The sequence below is a fragment of the Nasonia vitripennis genome, chromosome 5 (assembly GCF_009193385.2).
Source record: "Nasonia vitripennis strain AsymCx chromosome 5, Nvit_psr_1.1, whole genome shotgun sequence".
Lineage (NCBI taxonomy): Eukaryota > Metazoa > Arthropoda > Insecta > Hymenoptera > Pteromalidae > Nasonia > Nasonia vitripennis.
In genome coordinates this window covers 23,060,072-23,077,670 of record NC_045761.1, presented here as the reverse complement: position 1 = coordinate 23,077,670, position 17,599 = coordinate 23,060,072, and the positions used below count along the sequence as shown (strand labels likewise).

The 17,599-nt window shown below is 43.7% G+C and overlaps 2 protein-coding genes across 5 annotated transcripts; both read right to left on the bottom strand.

The window, feature by feature from the left end:
* Positions 1 to 726: 726 nt before the first annotated feature.
* Positions 727 to 4,680, bottom strand: LOC100123704 (sugar transporter-like protein). Of its 2 annotated transcripts, none has more exons than NM_001170909.1 (5): positions 4,425 to 4,680; positions 2,577 to 3,106; positions 1,898 to 2,203; positions 1,619 to 1,821; positions 727 to 1,547 (listed from the first exon to the last, which is right to left on the bottom strand). In NM_001170909.1, exons 1-5 carry the CDS (start codon positions 4,504 to 4,506, stop codon positions 1,259 to 1,261), a joined length of 1,410 nt encoding a protein of 469 aa, NP_001164380.1. In that variant the 5' UTR covers positions 4,507 to 4,680; the 3' UTR covers positions 727 to 1,258. The 2 variants fall into 2 exon arrangements, with proteins under 2 accessions (NP_001164380.1, XP_031786737.1); XM_031930877.2 differs by lacking the exon at positions 4,425 to 4,680 and adding an exon at positions 3,486 to 4,314.
* A 322-nt stretch (positions 4,681 to 5,002) lies between these two features.
* star (protein) lies at positions 5,003 to 15,744 on the bottom strand. 3 transcript variants are annotated; one of them, XM_008208557.4, is made up of 6 exons: positions 14,582 to 15,744; positions 9,908 to 10,153; positions 8,155 to 8,365; positions 7,844 to 8,008; positions 7,568 to 7,759; positions 5,003 to 7,194 (listed from the first exon to the last, which is right to left on the bottom strand). In XM_008208557.4, the coding sequence occupies exons 1-6, from the start codon at positions 14,680 to 14,682 to the stop codon at positions 6,997 to 6,999; spliced, it is 1,113 nt and encodes a 370-aa protein (XP_008206779.1). In that variant the 5' UTR covers positions 14,683 to 15,744; the 3' UTR covers positions 5,003 to 6,996. The 3 variants fall into 3 exon arrangements, with proteins under 3 accessions (XP_008206779.1, XP_008206782.1, NP_001234901.1); XM_008208560.3 differs by lacking the exon at positions 14,582 to 15,744 and adding an exon at positions 14,314 to 14,497; NM_001247972.1 differs by lacking the exon at positions 14,582 to 15,744 and adding an exon at positions 10,190 to 10,206 and having other exon boundaries at positions 6,997 to 7,194.
* Positions 15,745 to 17,599: the final 1,855 nt, after the last annotated feature.

The window sequence follows — 17,599 nt, the reverse complement described above, 5'->3', positions numbered from 1 at the left end:
GATTTTTTAAGTCAGACGTGAGTAATAGAGGAAAGGTGATGATGACGTTGGCGTTGAAGCTCTAAATTGCACCTGAACGGCGTCGAGGCTGGATATGACCCAGTAAAGCCAGAAGCGGAAAGCGAGAGCTATTACTTCATATTCCGGCTGGCGATAAAGCGTCGTTTTACGGCCGCGAAAAGCGTCACACAGCCTTATACGATTTGCATATGATTCCAGCATCAACTGGTCCTCTTTTTTCCTCGGTTGAATGAGCGGATTTTCTAAAGTGAAAAGTTTCAATGAGGAAACTATGTTTACGAAATCTCGGCGATGATATATGAGTCGTGTGAAACGTCGATGCATCAGTGGAAAATCTGTTTGATTGAGGCCGATTTCTATTGGTCTTGAGATAGGAGAGATAATCGATAAGATTGTAAGCTTATATTGTTGATTCCCTTGAAGGTAACTTGCAACTGCTGTGATTCGGAAAAATCGTCCTTATCCGGCTGCAGGGATTGGAGGATGTTAGAGTTTTAATAAACTATTTATTCACATTGCGTGCACATGATAGTGTGTTTGTAAAGTAATTGTCACGTGGTCTCTTTTGTTGAAATGTCATGCCATGTGACAGAGATGCTGACCCTGCGATTTGCATATTCGAGATAAAAGGATGTTATCGTTGTCTGCGTTGACAAAGTTTCATTGCCTTTAAAAATATAACGTAAAAATATTCAGAGTTACGGATTTAGTTATGAAATGCGTTTATTACGTTATGAAATTTATAAAAAAAAAAACATGTCACATGTACAATGTCCTTGCAATCGACCATTTCTCATCACGAAAATAATCAAAGATATTGGCTTGATAAGTACACATAAACTTTATCAGGCAGCGCGATTCGTTGCGAGAAAAATCGGAAGATGCAGTAGCGCATTTTAGCTTTTTTCCATGTAGGCTTTCGAGATTAGCTGTGATAAGGTGATGAAATAACTGATTGACGCGTAAGTCTGTTTGACTTTTTTAATTACAATCCCTAACGTTGTAACAATAAAATGTATCTAACATACGTCTTAAAAAATAATTGTTTATTATTAATATTTTTATGGTTATCTTATTCTATACCCGATTTAATAATGGCTACGGGTAAGTATCTTTAGTAAAAAAGTTCATTTATCGGCTAACATTACATCGAATCTAATAATAAATACTGTCATCTATAAGAACCAGCCATAGCTCGTACAGTTCGGATAATAATTTTCTAAAAACTATATAAGCATTAAACCGAACTGTTGGGTTTGTTTCCCAAAAGTTCCTCTTGCACCTCCTGGATAGTCTTGCCCTTAGTCTCAGGCACGACGAAGAAGGTGAAGACTGTCGCCAAACCCATGATCACCGCAAAGATCCAGAAGGTTCCAGAGGATTTGAAGACCATCTCCAGTGCTGGAAAGGTCTTCGTCACGAGGAACACGAGGAACCAGTTGAGCAACACCGAAAGACTCGAGGCGTTGCCCTTCAGTTCGACCGTGAACAGCTCACCCATCAGCATCCAGGGAATTGGTCCCAATCTGCAAAACGTAATTTTTAGTAAAAAAAAACTATAGAAACCACGAGGAATCGTAGTGAAAGATGTATTTACCCGATGGAGAAAGCAATCATGAAGAGGATGAGGGACGCTAGTGGTAGCCAGCCCAAGTTTGAGACGTCGCTTCCATTTTCCTTCAATTTGAAGAACAGACCTAGAGCTATCAAACTGCAAGACATCACCGACGACGAGAACATCAGCAGAGGCTTCCTTCCAGCCCTGTCTACTATACCAGCTGCCACCAGAGCCATGACGCACTGAAATCGTTTATTATTAATCGTCAGGTATTCATGAAAATCATGTTAATTACATCAGGTATACAAGTTTGCCAACCTGAACGACCGCGACGAGAATAGCAGCAACGTCGGCATCTAGAGAACTACCGGCAGCTTTGAAGATGTTCACAGTGTAGAATATGACAGCGTTGACACCGGACAACTGCTGGAAAGCCATCCCAGCGAAGCAGATCAATAGAGCCTTTCTAGGCGCCGGCAACCTAACCAGGTCGAAGACGGAGCTTCTTCGATTCGCATTTTCCTCCGCCTCTTTCTGCATCTGGTTCAGCTCGGTATTGACATCGTAGACGTCGCCTCGAAGCCGTTTCAGAGCTGCAGTCGCATCGGCTCGACGTCCTTTGCCCTGGAAATTTAGATTTTCTTAGTAAACCTTGAGAAAATAAGATACGGTGTTTTTTCTCCGAGAGGTGCAGATAAGTATTTTTTTCCGGCGAATACATAACTTTGCTTTCAGTATCTCTACTGCAAACACGTTTTTGCGCAAATATTTGAACTTTCATACATTGCATAAAGCTTTTTTTATGGAATAATTAGAACGATAATATAAACTACTTATTCGATGAAAAAAAAAACTAGCTCACTCCGTAAACGTTGCATTTTCGATATCAATAATCGTCGTGGAAAAAATTCCATACAGCACTACTCCCATCATGATATTCAACGCACGACGATAAAGCACCATTCTCAACAGATCGATCAATAGCAATAAATCTTACCACCAGCCAAATGGGCGATTCGGGCATGAACAGGAAGGTCCCGACGAAAACAACCTCGATAACACCGCAAGCAATGGCCAACGTCGTATAATTCACCACAGCTCCGAGAACGAAGGTATAAACTATGCCAATGGTCAGGAACAGCTGAAACATAGCTCCGAGCGTCCCTCTGATCGATGGCTCGCCGATTTCCGATAGATACGTCGGGACGAGTACACAGCTGGCACCAACTCCTATACCGACGATCGACCTGGCGGCGTACAGCATCCAGATCTGGCTGGCGAAGATGATGATGGTCCAGGATATCAAAAAGGGCAGGGATAGGAGTAAGAGGGCACGTTTTCGACCTAGCGAGTTGGCGATGGGACTCGCTGGCAAGGCGCCGACCATTGCGCCGATGGCCAAGAGGGATGACACCCACGACGACTCGTCCTTGGTCAAGGGTAGCCAGGAGTCGAAGGCTTCCAGGTCCGGGATGACGGGGGACGTCCAGGCCAGAGCTGTGCCTACGCCGATCGAGAGGAAACAGGCTGTTGGGAGAGAAGATTGCTTTTTTTTATAAATCGGCAATTATAATAATTAATCGTATGGAAAGGACGATCAAGGATTCATATTTGTATTGCGGTAATATTCAGTTATTCAATTGGATAAAAAATTGATTTATTTGAACGAGAATATGCATGACGCAAAAATGACCCGAGTGATCTCAGCTGATCGGAAACTGCAGCTTTCACGGTATGCAAAAAATTAATTAAAAAATGAACATTGTCCTCTTTTGATAATTAAGTAGGACTTTTTTGAAAAAATGTCCTTTATTGCCACTTTGTTGCATTTTCATGCGCTTTTTATTGCGTCATCGGTCGCGTTTGTGAGAATTTATTAAAAGCCGGATAATCAACGAATAATTACAATATAATGGTGTAGTTGAAAAAAGCAGCTTCTCTCGGAGCAAACATCAATATTGCGCATTCTTTCAGTTACATGGTCTTTATCTAAAAGCAATAAAAGTTAGTGAATGCTGTAGCTTTATCTGAGATTAATAGGCTTTTAAGGAGACTTTGCACCGTACAAATGATGAATCGGATATCGATCGCCGGGTAAATAGAAAATAGATTAGGAAACTAGCGATTAGCTTAAATAGACAGATATTGAGAAACCGACGACTTGCATGTCTGACTGCAAAACGTCATTATTATGCTTAACACACAACACGCGATAAAAATGATTTAATTTTAGACCAATATTAACATTTCTATAATATCAGGTTTTCACTCGGAATTCAAGTCAATGACTTATGACTAATGCATGTATTCTACTGGCCGCAACCGATAGCAAACAAATAAGATAAAATCGCGACGGCGGCTTTGAAAAACAAAATATATCTCCACCATATACCGTTTCTGTCCAGCGCATCGATACAAAGTAAGCCACAACTTCGAGGATGCCAATAAAAAAAAAGCCCCTAAATTACTTCGATGCATTAATATCCCAGCAAAGTCCACATCCCCATCGACATAAAAGCCAAACGCACTCGCGAGATTTGCTCTTGCTCGACCTACCCTTTATAAAAAGTGCGTATTTTCCGGGGAAGGGAGAGGAAGGAAGCTCGTAAAGCCGCGCGCAAAAGCGAGGCTGGCCAAGTGAATGGGATCGTTTTACGAAAAGTTAAGTCTTTACGGCCCCTCGTTCGATAAAAGCGAGCGGCGGTTGAAAGCACTCTTTTTTTTATTTACGCTTCGGCGTCTAATCGCACTTTTCGCGGAAAGCAAGCTTTGATCGAAGAAGAAAAAAAAATTTATTTTCAAAAAAGCGCGGGAAAACGCAAGCTTGAAAAAAAAGCTCGATTACCGGAGAAAGCGGAGAGGTACTGCCAGAGCTTCTGGCCGTCTTGTCGCGCCGGTGCGCCGTTCAGCATTCCAGTGTCCTCCATCGTCTATATTGTTATGCGTCCGTCTGATGATGCAGGAAAAAGTCTTCTTTCAGCTCCGTCTTCAGCGCATTTTTCGACGACGACGAGGAGATCGGTCACGAGCTGACTGTGTACTACTGCCACTACTGTCACGTTGTTTCGGTCATCTGGCCCGAATCGCAGCGGCCGAGTGATAATCCTCGAGATGGGGACAATCGTATATTATCGAGGCTATCGGGAAAAATCATTATCAGCTAAACGATCTCTTTCACCGCCGTGAGCTTTATCGCGCAGCTCCTGCGCGCGCGGAAATCGGAAAAAATCGAAGACAGCACGTCGATAAGTGCTAAGACGAGAGTCATTTTTTCCGCCGAGGATTTTTGCGGAGGTGCTTTCGCTGGAAAGAGACCGACGCTTTTGTTCTGGGCGCGTCCGTTGATTCACGAATTCCTCGACATTATCGGTTCTCGTGTGTGCGGTCTGCAGATGGCGATGGAAGAAAGCATAGACGCTGGTATTATAAATATAGTAGTGTTATTTATTATATTGCTTGAGAAATCACGCATCTCGAGTAAATATATAATGATAGATCGTTCCTTAAGTCTCTAAACGCAACAGATGTAAAAAAATGCAAAAATCATAAAGCTACTTTAGTTTGAAATTATAATGTATATAAAACTGTATCTTGATGTAGTACACTACTTAACATACTTCCAACCATTTCCATTTTTTGCGAGTATAGCATGTATATGTTTCTAGGAAAATTCTTTTAGCGACGATTGAAAAAGTCAATTCTCAGAACCGTTAGAATGCAGTATTTAAGAGCTAAACTTGGATCCTTCTCTTATTACCGTAAGCTTATTACCTAATGATAAATTTGTGTTTCTAGAATCAGTCGTATAGTTATATATCCAGTGCTAGCAATAACAGTTGATAGAAAGAAAATAGTCGCATGTTAGCTGATGCAGATCTGTAAAATAATCGTTGATGTCGCTTTCACAATTTCGAGAACTAATACTCTTGTATAATCCAACAAATAATTCGAGTTATTTACATAGAGATACGACAAAGTAATCAATTAATTGACGATTTTCTTTTCAACGAAGGAATTAAAAAGTTCGCAAACGAAATGAAGATAATTTATACAGTAAACCAACATTAAAAAATCCTTTTTCCCTTAAAAAGTTCACTACTTTGTAGTATCTCTAATAATTTACAAAAAAATCTGTCTATAGTATATAGGAAAGCTCGAAGAAGCTCGTTAAAGTCACATGACTTGTGCGAATTAGTAAAATAGTTTAATCGAGATATCGTTAACTTACCAACGATGATAAATTTTATTTAGTTTATTACTCAAACTTCATATGTTTTATTAGCGCAACACGTCTGTGTAGGTATTTTAGGTTTATTGAAGAAAACCTAATTTAAATTAATTGATTTTTGCTAGACCGATTCATTTGATTCATTATTTTTCTTTAAATATACAAAAATTAAACGTAGTTAATTATAAATTTAATGGGCTATCCTGCATTGGAATAAAGTGTAAACAAAATCAGTTAAAATTACAATAAAATAAATTTCATCCAACAAAAATCAGTTACTTTTTCATGAATATTCTGCGCCAGTGGTGATTTGGATTACACACTATGGACTTACTCATTATCAAGTCTAATCTCTACACAAGTCACCTAAATACATTACATATATAGTTCGGCTACGCAAATATTCGCGACGATAGAGAGCTCAATCTCTCATCTTCTTCGGCGCGAGATCATAACCGTCTTACGCATCTAGTAAGGCCCGTAATTAAGGTATTCGAGTAACTCACTGGTTATCGCCTCCCCGAGGCAGATAAGTGCGTTAATCAATTCGATATTTTGAAATTGACACACAAAAGTCGCACACGATCACGCTTATGTACTAAGTGTTTTTGTTCTTTTCAAGTACTATCACACAATGCTTAAGCATACTAAGGTAGACGACAATCATGATTGTTTTTCAACTGAGAATCATTAATAAGACAAAACTTATAGTATAACAGTCACATTCCTATTGTGTATTTTTTCTCGAGTACGTATACTAAACGAAACGAATGGATACAAAACACAATGTGGTGATAAAAATGCAGTGAAATAAAATGAGATTTAACGCGAAAAAAAGAATACTGTTAATCCTCGAGTCCGTATTTACATGTCCATTTACACGAGCACAGCATGAATAATCCGCGTTAACTTTCTACGTACAGTGGAAGTGAGCGTGCGCGCTTTTCGACAGTCATTCAATCTTTCTCTCACTCTTTCTCGCTAATCTCTCACGACGCGAAGTAAAAAAAGGTATGTATATGTATATTCACGGTAAAATCGTATCTACGTTTTTTTGGTTTTCTCTCTCGTGTGGTGTACTTCATCTCTGTGAGTGTCGGTGTATCATATGTGAGTATCGGTTTTGAATGATGTCGTTCGTGTAAGGCATATGCAGAGCAGACTTTCTTTTCGAGTCAAGCAGTAGCTCTCAGATCTTGAGCCCGCGGTTGTAGAGGAAGACGAGCTTGTCCGTGCCGATGTTCTTGACGCGCTTGTAGCTACGGCTGCTGAGTTTTTTGACGACGCTCTCCGTCTCGGCCTCGCTGTGATGTGGGCTCCAGTAGATCGACAGGATGGATATCCGCACCGAGTTCCAGGGAATCGTGTCGAGGACCTGCTGCAGTGCCTGAAAACGCGCAAACATTTGCTGTTAAGCAACCACGCGCGTAAATCTAATATCCGTAATGCGTTATAAAACACGCGAGTCTCCCCCCTATATACAATCGAGCAAATAAACAGACAGCGTCGGGATCGATCTTGCTCTAATTCCATTCAGTTATCCCAAACTCGCAAGGAAATGCCCTCTGCTAAATAAATTTACAAAGCAGCAAGGGTCAGAAGTAGCAGAGGGGCAGTACGAGAAAGAACTTCTAAAAGCTCGACTCTCTCGCTCTGTCCCCTCTCGGATTTCAGCCTCCCTCCCCGAAGCAATCACGTGAGTATACACACGCCACGAGAGACTCGAGTCTGTGCACACACGAAGGAAATATTAGATTTACCAGTCCGTCCTGGATTTCCGTGCTGTCCAGGCTCAAGTAGTCGAGGGTCGTCGTGTTGTAGGCCAGCAGAATCGAGTAGAGCGGGAAGCAGATCAATCTCGTCGCAGGCAGACTCTCCTTCGAGAAAACCAAACTGTTGGGACCGTCGCCTAGCTTCGTCACCTGCACGTCCGCCTCTTGATGATACGTTATCTGCAAACACATCGAAACGCGTATTTTATCATTCGATTATCCGCGCGAATTGAGGTCGAGAGACAGGTTGAGAATTCAACGAACCTCTTTGGTGTCGTTGTCATTGCTGAGACAGGCTCGGAGGACTCTCGTCTTGGGATTCCTGCTGCTCCTCTTGGCGTCGAGCGAGTTCCGCGGGTCCGTGAAAATCATGACCCCGCGCCAGTCGAGGCTCGCCTCCAGCCAGCCGGTAGTCGAGGCGGCGCCGACCTGTGGACAAATGTAATTTAGTGCGCCGTCGGCTACGACGAATTTAAACTCGTTGAATCGAGAGCTGATCAGCAGCGGAGTTTCTTTTCTCGCGAGAGGTGTTTAATCTTCGAGTCGTCATTTTAATTAAAAGAAAGTTAACTCACTCTGCTCATGTACTCGATGTAGACGCCTTCGCGCTTGCTCTGGAACTGGGACGCGACGAATCGCTCCTCCGGAGTCTGACTCGCGTTTAAGGGTTCTTGTCGCATCGTCGGGTGCATGTGGATTCCTCGGATGTAGGCGGCCAGCTGGGGATTGTCCATCGACACGTGGTACAGCACGTTCTGCGTCATGTTCCTGTCGAAGGCTTTCCTCCTGAGGGCAGAATTGAAGAATATTAGACGTGAGAAAAATGCACGTGATAAAGCGTAGACGCTAAACTTGACCTCAGCTAGGCAAGCGCCGTGCGACACGCAACCCGCGACGCGTCTCCGTATAAGCCACGGTAATCCGATAAGGGGCTCATTAACTTGGACTAATTACGAAATAAAGTCCAAATTACGCCGTAATTATTCGAGATTATTCCATAAAGCGGACGAAGTTGTTGTTACACTCGAAGGAGAATCAATTCCGGTTTATCGGTCTACTTTTTTCCCTCCCCGTCGATAAACAAGAAGAGGAAGCGGTAACGACGAAGTTTTATGATGAGAAGAACACACAATTTCTCCCGCGGAAATATTTATAGCCACACCCCCGAGCTTCTTCTTCACCTTCTTTCTTTTCATATTCGAACAGTGTGCGCATCAGGCACGGAGAGCTTATACTCAGCAGAGCAAAAAGGAAGCAATATCGCGAATTTCGCGAAAGTCACGTTCGGCTCTAACAAAGCCTCTCTTACACGCGCGTAAAACGTAGTAGTGTCGAAAACAAGCGCAGACGCTGTGATTTTTAGCATGACAAAGGGCCAGCTCACGCGCTCGCTTGCGTCCGCGGTAAATCTAATACTCCAGCACACGTCTGCGAGAGCTTGATATCATCAACGGCTATATAGCAGCTCGCACACGAGATCAGGTGCGAAGAAAGGCCGGCCATCAATTTCACGTGCAACGACGGCTCCAATTTCTTCCGGCAGTCGGATCGCCTCGAGCAAAAAGCGCCTCGTATAACGACAAAAAGAAATCTCTCCCATTGTGTGTTTTTGTAGGGAGGGATCTTGATTCGGGCCGCAAAAACACAAAGCCGGGTGTGGACGACGACGACGGCTGTGTATGAAATTGCGGGGGATGTATCCTTTTCATTTTCTCGTGCTCCTTTTGATTTTTCCCTTTCGACCGAGGGAGTTTACTTCCGATGCGTGTGGAATTGCTTTGTTCTGAGAGATTTGGGAGGTAAAATTGGGGCGACCGGTTTCTTCTTTCGGTTTTGGGATCGATGCGTGAAATGGAGAGTAGTTGGAGTAGAGTATTGTTCTGTTGTATAATGGATTGGAAGGATTTGGAGGATTTGGAATATTTCACGCTCGATTTTCGTCACGTAATTCGTTGTAGGTACCAACGGTTTTATTCTCTAAGAAGCTTATTATTATAATTATACTTAAATAATGCAAAAAAAAGCTAGAAATAACACAAATGTCTCGCGCATTTCTCGAGAATCAAGCATCGAAAACAAACTTGGAAAGAGAAGAAGCAAACATCGAGAGAGCATACGTCAACCCTCTTCGGAAATCCATTACGGCGTTTCCCTCAGCTCCGCAGAGAAATCTCAAACCTTTTTATTCAATAACTTTTTCCTATCCCCCCAGATCGTCACACACATCTCTCTCTCCGACACTTAACCCCGGAAAACCATCTCTTCCCTCCGCCCATGTCACATCGAATGTGTCAAAAAAAAGAAAAAAAACAAACAAACTTCACGAACCTCAACTCGGCGGTGAGGGTGTAAACCCATAGAAGACTAAGTATCGTCGAGAAAACGGCGAGAAACACGGTGAAATGGACGGTTCTGCGCCGCCAGCAACGTTTTTTCGTCGCCGCCGCAGCAGCTGTGTTGCTATTGTTGTTATTATTACTCGGCGCCGTTGTCATCGTCGTCGTGGCCGTCGTCGACGTCGGCTCCGACGTCGACGTCGCGTTGCTCACCGGAGTTTCCAGCGTTGACGGCATTCTGAAACAGAAGATAAACGAAACAATTATTATATACTTATTTAAATAAGTCATTGTTTATATATTAACGATATACGAATCGCCAGCTGAAATAGGGACGAGATCGATGAATTATTGGAGCGTCTACAGCTCAGTCTCTCATGCTCGAGCCGATGAGGAGTAGGCGGAGAAAAAGAGACAAAGAGAAGCCTAACTGACAGATCACGCACTTTCTTTCTCTCTCTCTCTCTCTCTCTCTCTCTCTCTCTCTCTCTCTCTCTCTCTCTCTCTTCAGCTGAGCCTCGAGACACGCAGAGGTCGTCGCTGGCACAATTGCCGTCGCGAAAAATTTTCATTAAATATTCCCTCCTCCAAAGTTTTTGCGTGCTTTTACGCAATTAAAAATTAATTCATTTTGGCCAAGAGGGGGAAGTAGAGAGCACCTGTACATCTGGCGAAAATTTACGCCGTTTGTACTCGGGACACACTGGTGTGTAATGAGATTAACTTTTCAGAGCTATGCGGTACAGGCTTTTTACCGCTTTTTCATCGCGACGCCGGTGAATTATTTCCCTCCGTTAATAAATTTATCACGCGCGCTTTTACACAAGTTCTCGCGCAGCTCGATTGTTTTAATTGCACAACGGCGGCTCCGCTGATGTATTTGTATGGGACAAGACTACATTAAGCTTCAAAAATAAACTGTGAAAACAACTGTTGATCAGATATTATGACTTTATTGTAATCTCCTAACGATCAGGTCCTGGTGTGACCTTCTCTCACAATTTGTCGCCGAGAACTGACGCTCTACTCATTAAACACCGCCAAAAACTCTGATGATTATAAAATCACTCCTAACCGTATTGGCCTGAAGCCACGAATCGCCTTGTCGATTCGCGCATATGAGAGCCAAATGACGGAAAAACGCTCGCTAAAACTACTAATAGGTAGAGTATATTATTAATAAAGAATAAATACGCCACACTTACTCTTATCCCTAGTAGTTCTCGGTTGCGTCCGGAACAGTATTAATGTATATGAACGACAGAGATGAAGTTTTAATCGAATGATTCAGGAGGGAAGAGGATGGATCGTGCATATTTATAAAGAAAATGCAAGTTTCGCTATAGGTTTATAATCGCAGAGTGGAAATTGATCGGATCGACCCCGAGAGAGATGAAGTATTTATACTGCGAATCGATTTCAATAATTGCGTTCCCGCGAAATGGCCATTTAGCGCACGAGCTTTGCGGATGTGGTTCGATTCTTTTTCATCGCTTCGCGCCAGAGCGGATGATGAAGAATAAAAAGATAGGTGGTAAACAAAATCCGACGTCGGAGAGGATGTGCGCGGCTTAAGAGGAAAATTGGAGTAGATTCTCTTCTAGGAAGAAAATTGGAACAAGTGTGACACACTAGCTAGTGTGCTGAATCACTCGGACCGTGAGTCACATCCCCTTAAAGTTTTGCTCTTAATCACGGCTCTCAATTGTCTTCACACAGTCGATACGCGAAAATAAAGTTCAATCGACGTCTGTGTAAAACAGCCGAGCTTTACTTTTGTGCAGGAGAAACTGAAGTGTATCTCGAGCGAAAAAACAAACTATACGTATTTCGATTTCTCGGACCAGCTGATGAAGTCGTCGTCCTGTCCGCAGCGCGATGTAGTAGTCGGGAATCCATTAATTAGCCTTGCGGATCAGGGGGCAGCGTTTGAGGTCGTAATTGCGCGCGTATACCCACTCGTCTGTTAACATTCCGATCAGTCATCGACGAGGAGAACGAAGAAAGGAGAATGCGGAGGGATCAATTAAACTGTTGATTCAATCACTCGCGCGCCTCCGTTTAATGCCGACATGATTATACTTCGTGCGCGGGATATGCGTTTGCGCGATGATACGTGCGCGGGAGTGATTTAACTGGGGGAAAGGGCGTGTTTTGATTGGGGCTGCGGTGGTGAATGATCTTCTTTATTTTTCCTCAAAGTTTATGTTAATTTTAGAATAAAAAAAAAAAAATTCTTCACGCAAAGTATAATTCTCAAAGCTATACACAATCACCAAAGTACCTAATCGCTTCTCCGAATTCAGCAAACACAACGAATCAGCTCAATAACAGCTTACACAGCAGAGCGAAATCCTCTCTCAAAAATCCTAAACCATAAACAAAGAAAAAGCAGCGGCACCTCTATTTCCCCTTAATCCCCCAAAGGCTTTTCCCAAACCAGCCGAACACGAGCTCCTACGACAATCCGCTATCAATGCGCATATATCACAAAGAGAGTAGTGCAAAATTCGAACCACAGGCTTCTGTTTTCGAAACGCGAGACCGCAGCGCACTGGCCGCACGAAAGTTAAAAAAACGCGCCGGGCTAAAAGAAGAGGAGCCTGAATGGACAATTTTCGCGGTCACCTGGAAACCGGCCACCGTGTACGACAGATGGGCTGGTGCACCTCTTTTTTTCTCCCTTTGTGTACCAAAGGCTTTGTGCGCATTACGAGACAGGCTTTTATCGATGACAAATTTGGCGCGCTTTTTTGAATCGTTTTTAGACAGTATTTAGAGCTAACGAAATATTCCTCGTTGAATTAAAAAATATTTCTTCCGGAATTTTAAAATTCGCGTTAAAAATAAAAAGCAGCCTCGAACAAAGGAGCTAGCTGCAATTCGACTTTTTTCTCTCTCTCTCTCTCTCCGCGGCATAGTACACGCTTCGTTTGCGGCGACGAGCAACAGGCCACGGAAGAGTAAAAAAAAGTTCTGCAGATCCTGGGCTGCTTTGTGTGACTCATCTGCGCACGGGTCTACCTACCGACTCTCGTTTTTTTTCGCCAGGAAATTGCTCTCTCTCCCTCCTTTTATTTCGAGATTAGCCGAAGGCGTCCTTGGAATCCACCTTTTTTCAGCGGTTCGTTGTAAAGTCGTTCCGCGTAAATTGAAAACCCGCTGAAACCGTTCGCGAAGCATCCCCGGAAATTTATGCGAGTATAAGTTGCAATGAATTTTCGGAACGCAGACAACAAAAGCTTCTGCACGTTTTCTTTCCGTTCGGACGGTGAGAAAAATGTGAAAGGCATTTCCGGGGCCCCCGAAGGAAGAAACTGGAAGTCATCGATTGTCCTGCGCTCGTTCTCTCTCTCTCTCTCTCTCTCTCTCTCTCTCTCTCTCTCTCTCTCTCTCTCTCTCTCTCTCTCTCTCTCCGAGTGAGTCATCCATCCTACCTAAGGACCTTCTTCTGCTTCCTCTTGTATAATAGCGAACGTGTCCGGACACGATCGACAGGTATGTATACACCCTTAAATTTTAATGGCGCCCCCGTAGAGAGAGAGCAGAAACGGCAATTTCCTGACGGATTAGATGCTTTGTCACGTGCGCCGATTTCCCTGGGATGAACATTTTTTTCTTCTTTATTCATTACACGGAAGACAACGAGTTCACGTCGGAGCGTTTCTTTTTTATTCATAGGCTTGTGCTTTGAGAAATTTCAGGGAAGACGAGGCTCGCACCTGCCGCATTCGCGCCGCTGCACGTAATTTCAAGCTTCACGAGGTTATCCGATGAAAGGGTACAGGAATGTGTATATAACAGAGCAAATAGTGCATGTGTCGATCGGTCGAAATTTCAAAAATTCCAGACTATAAACGCGCACAGGACGTTGCTAACGATAATAATAATCGACGCGTGAATATACACAGGGACGTTCACTCGACGTAAAACTAGACTCACATTCACCCGCGAGAACCTCCTCTGCACACTATATACACAGTTCTTTCTCTCACACGCTCTCCCGGTGGAATCGATCGTGGAGTTCGCAACCTTCGTGTGTATCGTAATATAGAGCTCGAGAGAGTCTCCGGGGAAAAGTTTCGCGCAGCGTATACGCTGAAACTTGACCCTCCCCAAGGTGTTGAATGCTGCACGTGGCTGCTGCTGCTCCGCGTGCAATTGTTCTACTCCTTTTTCGAGCGATGTATATATTTTTTTTATCGGTTTGCAGAGAGTATAGGTGTAAAATTTTCTAAGGATTTCAGAAGGTTTATGTAACGGATTCGCGTGTATACACCTTCGTGGTCGAGTTGGACTGTATGCAAAGTTGTACGTATATAAGGGCAATGAAAAGTATGCCGATCAATATTTTACTCCCTCGGGTTTCGCGCTCTGTCGACTTGAGAAGTTTCTAACCTTATCCCTCGATTGATAGTTTTACAGTCTTCCTTGGAATGCGAGTGATGACTTTGGTGAATTTTTATAAAAACAAACGAGCACAGACGGATTGTTGGGAGGTTACCAGGATCTTCACGAGCACACACTGTATTTCCCTCCGTGTATATCTCAAGGACTAAACTCGTGCACCTGCAAGGATTCTCTCACTTTGCACACGACTACCTCACATCGACAGCACACCGAAAGAAAGACAGTAGAAAAAAAGAAAAGCAGAAATAATTCTTACTTGGACTTGACCGCGTGCTTGTCGCCGTTCGGGCCGAGTTTGCCGAGAGTCTTCCTCCAGACGTCCTCGGCGAACAAAAGCAGCTCCGGCAAACGGACCATTCTGGCTCTTCTCTCTCTCTCTCTCTCTCTCTCTCTCTTTCTTTCTTTCTATCTCTCTCGTTCTCAAACTGTACACTCTTCTCTCCGTCGCGTTGTTCCACACTCGGGAACTTACACACACATACACACGCGCGGATGCAGCAGTTCTCGCGCACCGACCGTCGGTACTAAGTACTTCACTGCAACAATTATTTTTTACTCCAATACTGCAGCTGCGACGAGTCCATTCGCCTCAAGTCTTCCACATCTCTCTGTCTCGCTTCGATGCTCTACTACTATACACGTATATTACACACGCGCGCACTGCACTTCACGCACACACACACACACGTGCGTTAAACGTATATCGAGGATCACTTCTGTGCGCGAAACGAGCGAAAATATGCAAGCGGTCGTTCTGCAATGTGTGTACGATAATAGCAGTGTCACACATGCGCACGGAAAGCTGTATATAAGAGTAGTGAAACGGCGCAATGCACGCGCGTATACACACGGCTACGAGGAGACTACTATTCCGAGGAGAGAGTCAGTCTATAGCGTCGGCGGCGTGTGGAAGCGAGAGAGGAGAGTTTCGTGAGTCAGCCGCGCGCGGCGTCCGTCTCGAGGGCAGAGGGGGGGGGGAGACACGGCCAGCGTGAAAAGTCATTGACACACTGCGCTCTATAGGAATTTGTGCTGCGAGAGAGTTATACTGTACTGAAGTATCGTCGTTGTTGTTGTTGACGTTTTTTTCCCGGTATAATGGGATGCGAAATCGATGTCGTTCGCGCTTTTGAATGTTACGAAGAAAACTGCACTCGGGAGCCGTGTATAAGGGTCAAAGTAAAATAAAAGTCCCCATTTCTCTCCGAAGAAATCGTAAAACTCGCTCTAACTTCCTTCCCCCGCGGCTATTCGTCCGAGAAAGACACACTATTCGAACGATATTTTCGCGGCACTTACTCGCAGACTATAGAAGAAACAAAAAGAAAATAGAAAATCATCCCCTAAACTTTGACGCATCCACTCCCGGGAAATTTGAATCCGTGGAATATAGTGCGCCGAGATAAGAGAAAAAAAAAAAGAAGAAATATAGCTACGCGAAACGACTGCACCGGTACACGCTTGGCTATATAGAAAGGAAGTGAAGAGGACGGAGGTATAAAGCTGCGTGCTGCACCTGGAGCGGCCGCGTACAATGCCTCTTGTTCTTTCTCGTCGCCCCCGCCACTTCTCCTCCTTTTATCCCTACTACCGTATGTACGCCCACGCACACGCGCGTCCAACCGTTTTTTTTTCTTTTTATAATTCCAAGTTATACTCGTGATACGATATATTATTATTCTAATTAATTAACTCGAGACTTTAATTCTGTGTCTAAAGTTTTGCGCGCGAAATTTAAATTCAGCCGCGCGCGCTATAACGACTCTTTCGCGCGCGATGGATAAACAGATGCATAATCCGTTTGTCGCGCATAAGTTACAAAATTCCAAGTTACGGTATAATTGTTAGATGGTAAGCGAAGTAGGGCATATTTCAGGAATTTGTGAATAAAATTACTTTCGAGCAAACTACGCTAAGAGTCGCGAGGTGACTTTGAGCCGCGCGATGAATAGTTAATGTCAGAGTGTAAATAGCATGCTTTATGCATGAATTATGATTTGTTTAAAAATAGTAAAAACGAAATAACCCCTCTGACCACTTCTAAATCCGAGGAAAAAAGATCGATATAGGTTACATCAGTCCTTCATGCACAATAATCCATAAAATTACACCTCGACACTGGCACACACTCCCTTATACAAGCTCATCAAGAAAAAGAAAAAAAAATAAACAAGTATCACAACACTCGTGCATCGGTTACATCAACGCGCACGTCTTTCCCTTTCTATAATGCAATCGGCTATGCCGCGGCAACCCTTGGCAAGTTTTACGATCGCCGGTCCGTCTTCATATTGCACCAGTGTTATAGCCTCCGCGACGTAGTACACACACCGGCGACAGCCTGGCGGCGACGACGACGAGGAAGTGAGCAGACGACCACCACCGCCTTATCCTCTACTCTCGCACACGTGTATACAGGAGCGGGTGGAGGTCGAGGATTTTCGGATTTTCCAAGCCGATTTCCCCCGCGCGACCCGATATCCATTATGGCCAATATATATATATATATATATATATATATATATATATATATATATATATATATATATATATATATATATATATAGAGAGAGAGAGAGAGAGAGAGAGAGAGAGAGAGAGAGAGAACGAAGCAATGCCGGCTAACGATAATATAGGGTCCGCAGTGTGTGTAGCGTCGTTGCTTCGCGATTGAGGACGCGTGTGCGAGTGTGAGGGTGTGAGAGACGGGCTCTCGAGAGGGATAGCGAGGAAACAAGATTTTCCCTCGGCTCTGGGCTTTATTCCGCGCTGCGCTTGAGGCAAAGTCGGCCCTCGGTAATGGATGAAAAATTTATTGCCCTGCTGCGGCTCAACCTCACCGCCGACGCGTCAAACGTATCATTGATGTATGAAGCGCTGCTGGCTTGCACTTTTTTTTTTCCCGAGTCTGTGTTTGCGGTGAGAGTTTCGATTATTTTTAAATGAAGTTATACACTACTTTTATCAGAAAAGAGCTGCGGGTATGCGTTACAGGGGGAGAACACGATTTTCCCATTTCATTTTCAATGGGATATCTTTATCGGCGTTATTTTGCAGTGCGGAGAAATCCGAGAGGAAAAACAGGTGAAAGCTCTCGACTCTATATAAGGAAGAATATTTTACAATTTTAATCCGAAAATTTAACCATTCCACTAATGCTTCAATCTAAGACTCTTATCAGCCTCGCGTCGGATAGTCGTTTGCGGTTCCCTGGCGTTTCCAGGATTAGCGCCTGTACACACAGCCAAATGTCCAGTGGGACCATTAAGTCTAT

Bases quoted from the DNA above. Each gene is read 5' to 3' on its own strand.
- LOC100123704 (NM_001170909.1), bottom strand. From the start codon at position 4,506: ATGGAGGACACTGGAATGCTGAACGGCGCACCGGCGCGACAAGACGGC. The intron at 3,107-4,424 runs GTAATCGAGCTT...CTCTCCCAACAG, and splicing joins GTACCTCTCCGCTTTCTCCG to CCTGTTTCCTCTCGATCGGC. The intron at 1,822-1,897 runs GTTGGCAAACTT...AAACGATTTCAG, and splicing joins TTCTCGTCGCGGTCGTTCAG to TGCGTCATGGCTCTGGTGGC.
- star (XM_008208557.4), bottom strand. From the start codon at position 14,682: ATGGTCCGTTTGCCGGAGCTGCTTTTGTTCGCCGAGGACGTCTGGAGG. The intron at 10,154-14,581 runs GTAAGAATTATT...CTTCTGTTTCAG, and splicing joins AAGCACGCGGTCAAGTCCAA to AATGCCGTCAACGCTGGAAA. The intron at 7,195-7,567 runs GTAAATCTAATA...GCGCGTTTTCAG, and splicing joins CGGAAATCCAGGACGGACTG to GCACTGCAGCAGGTCCTCGA.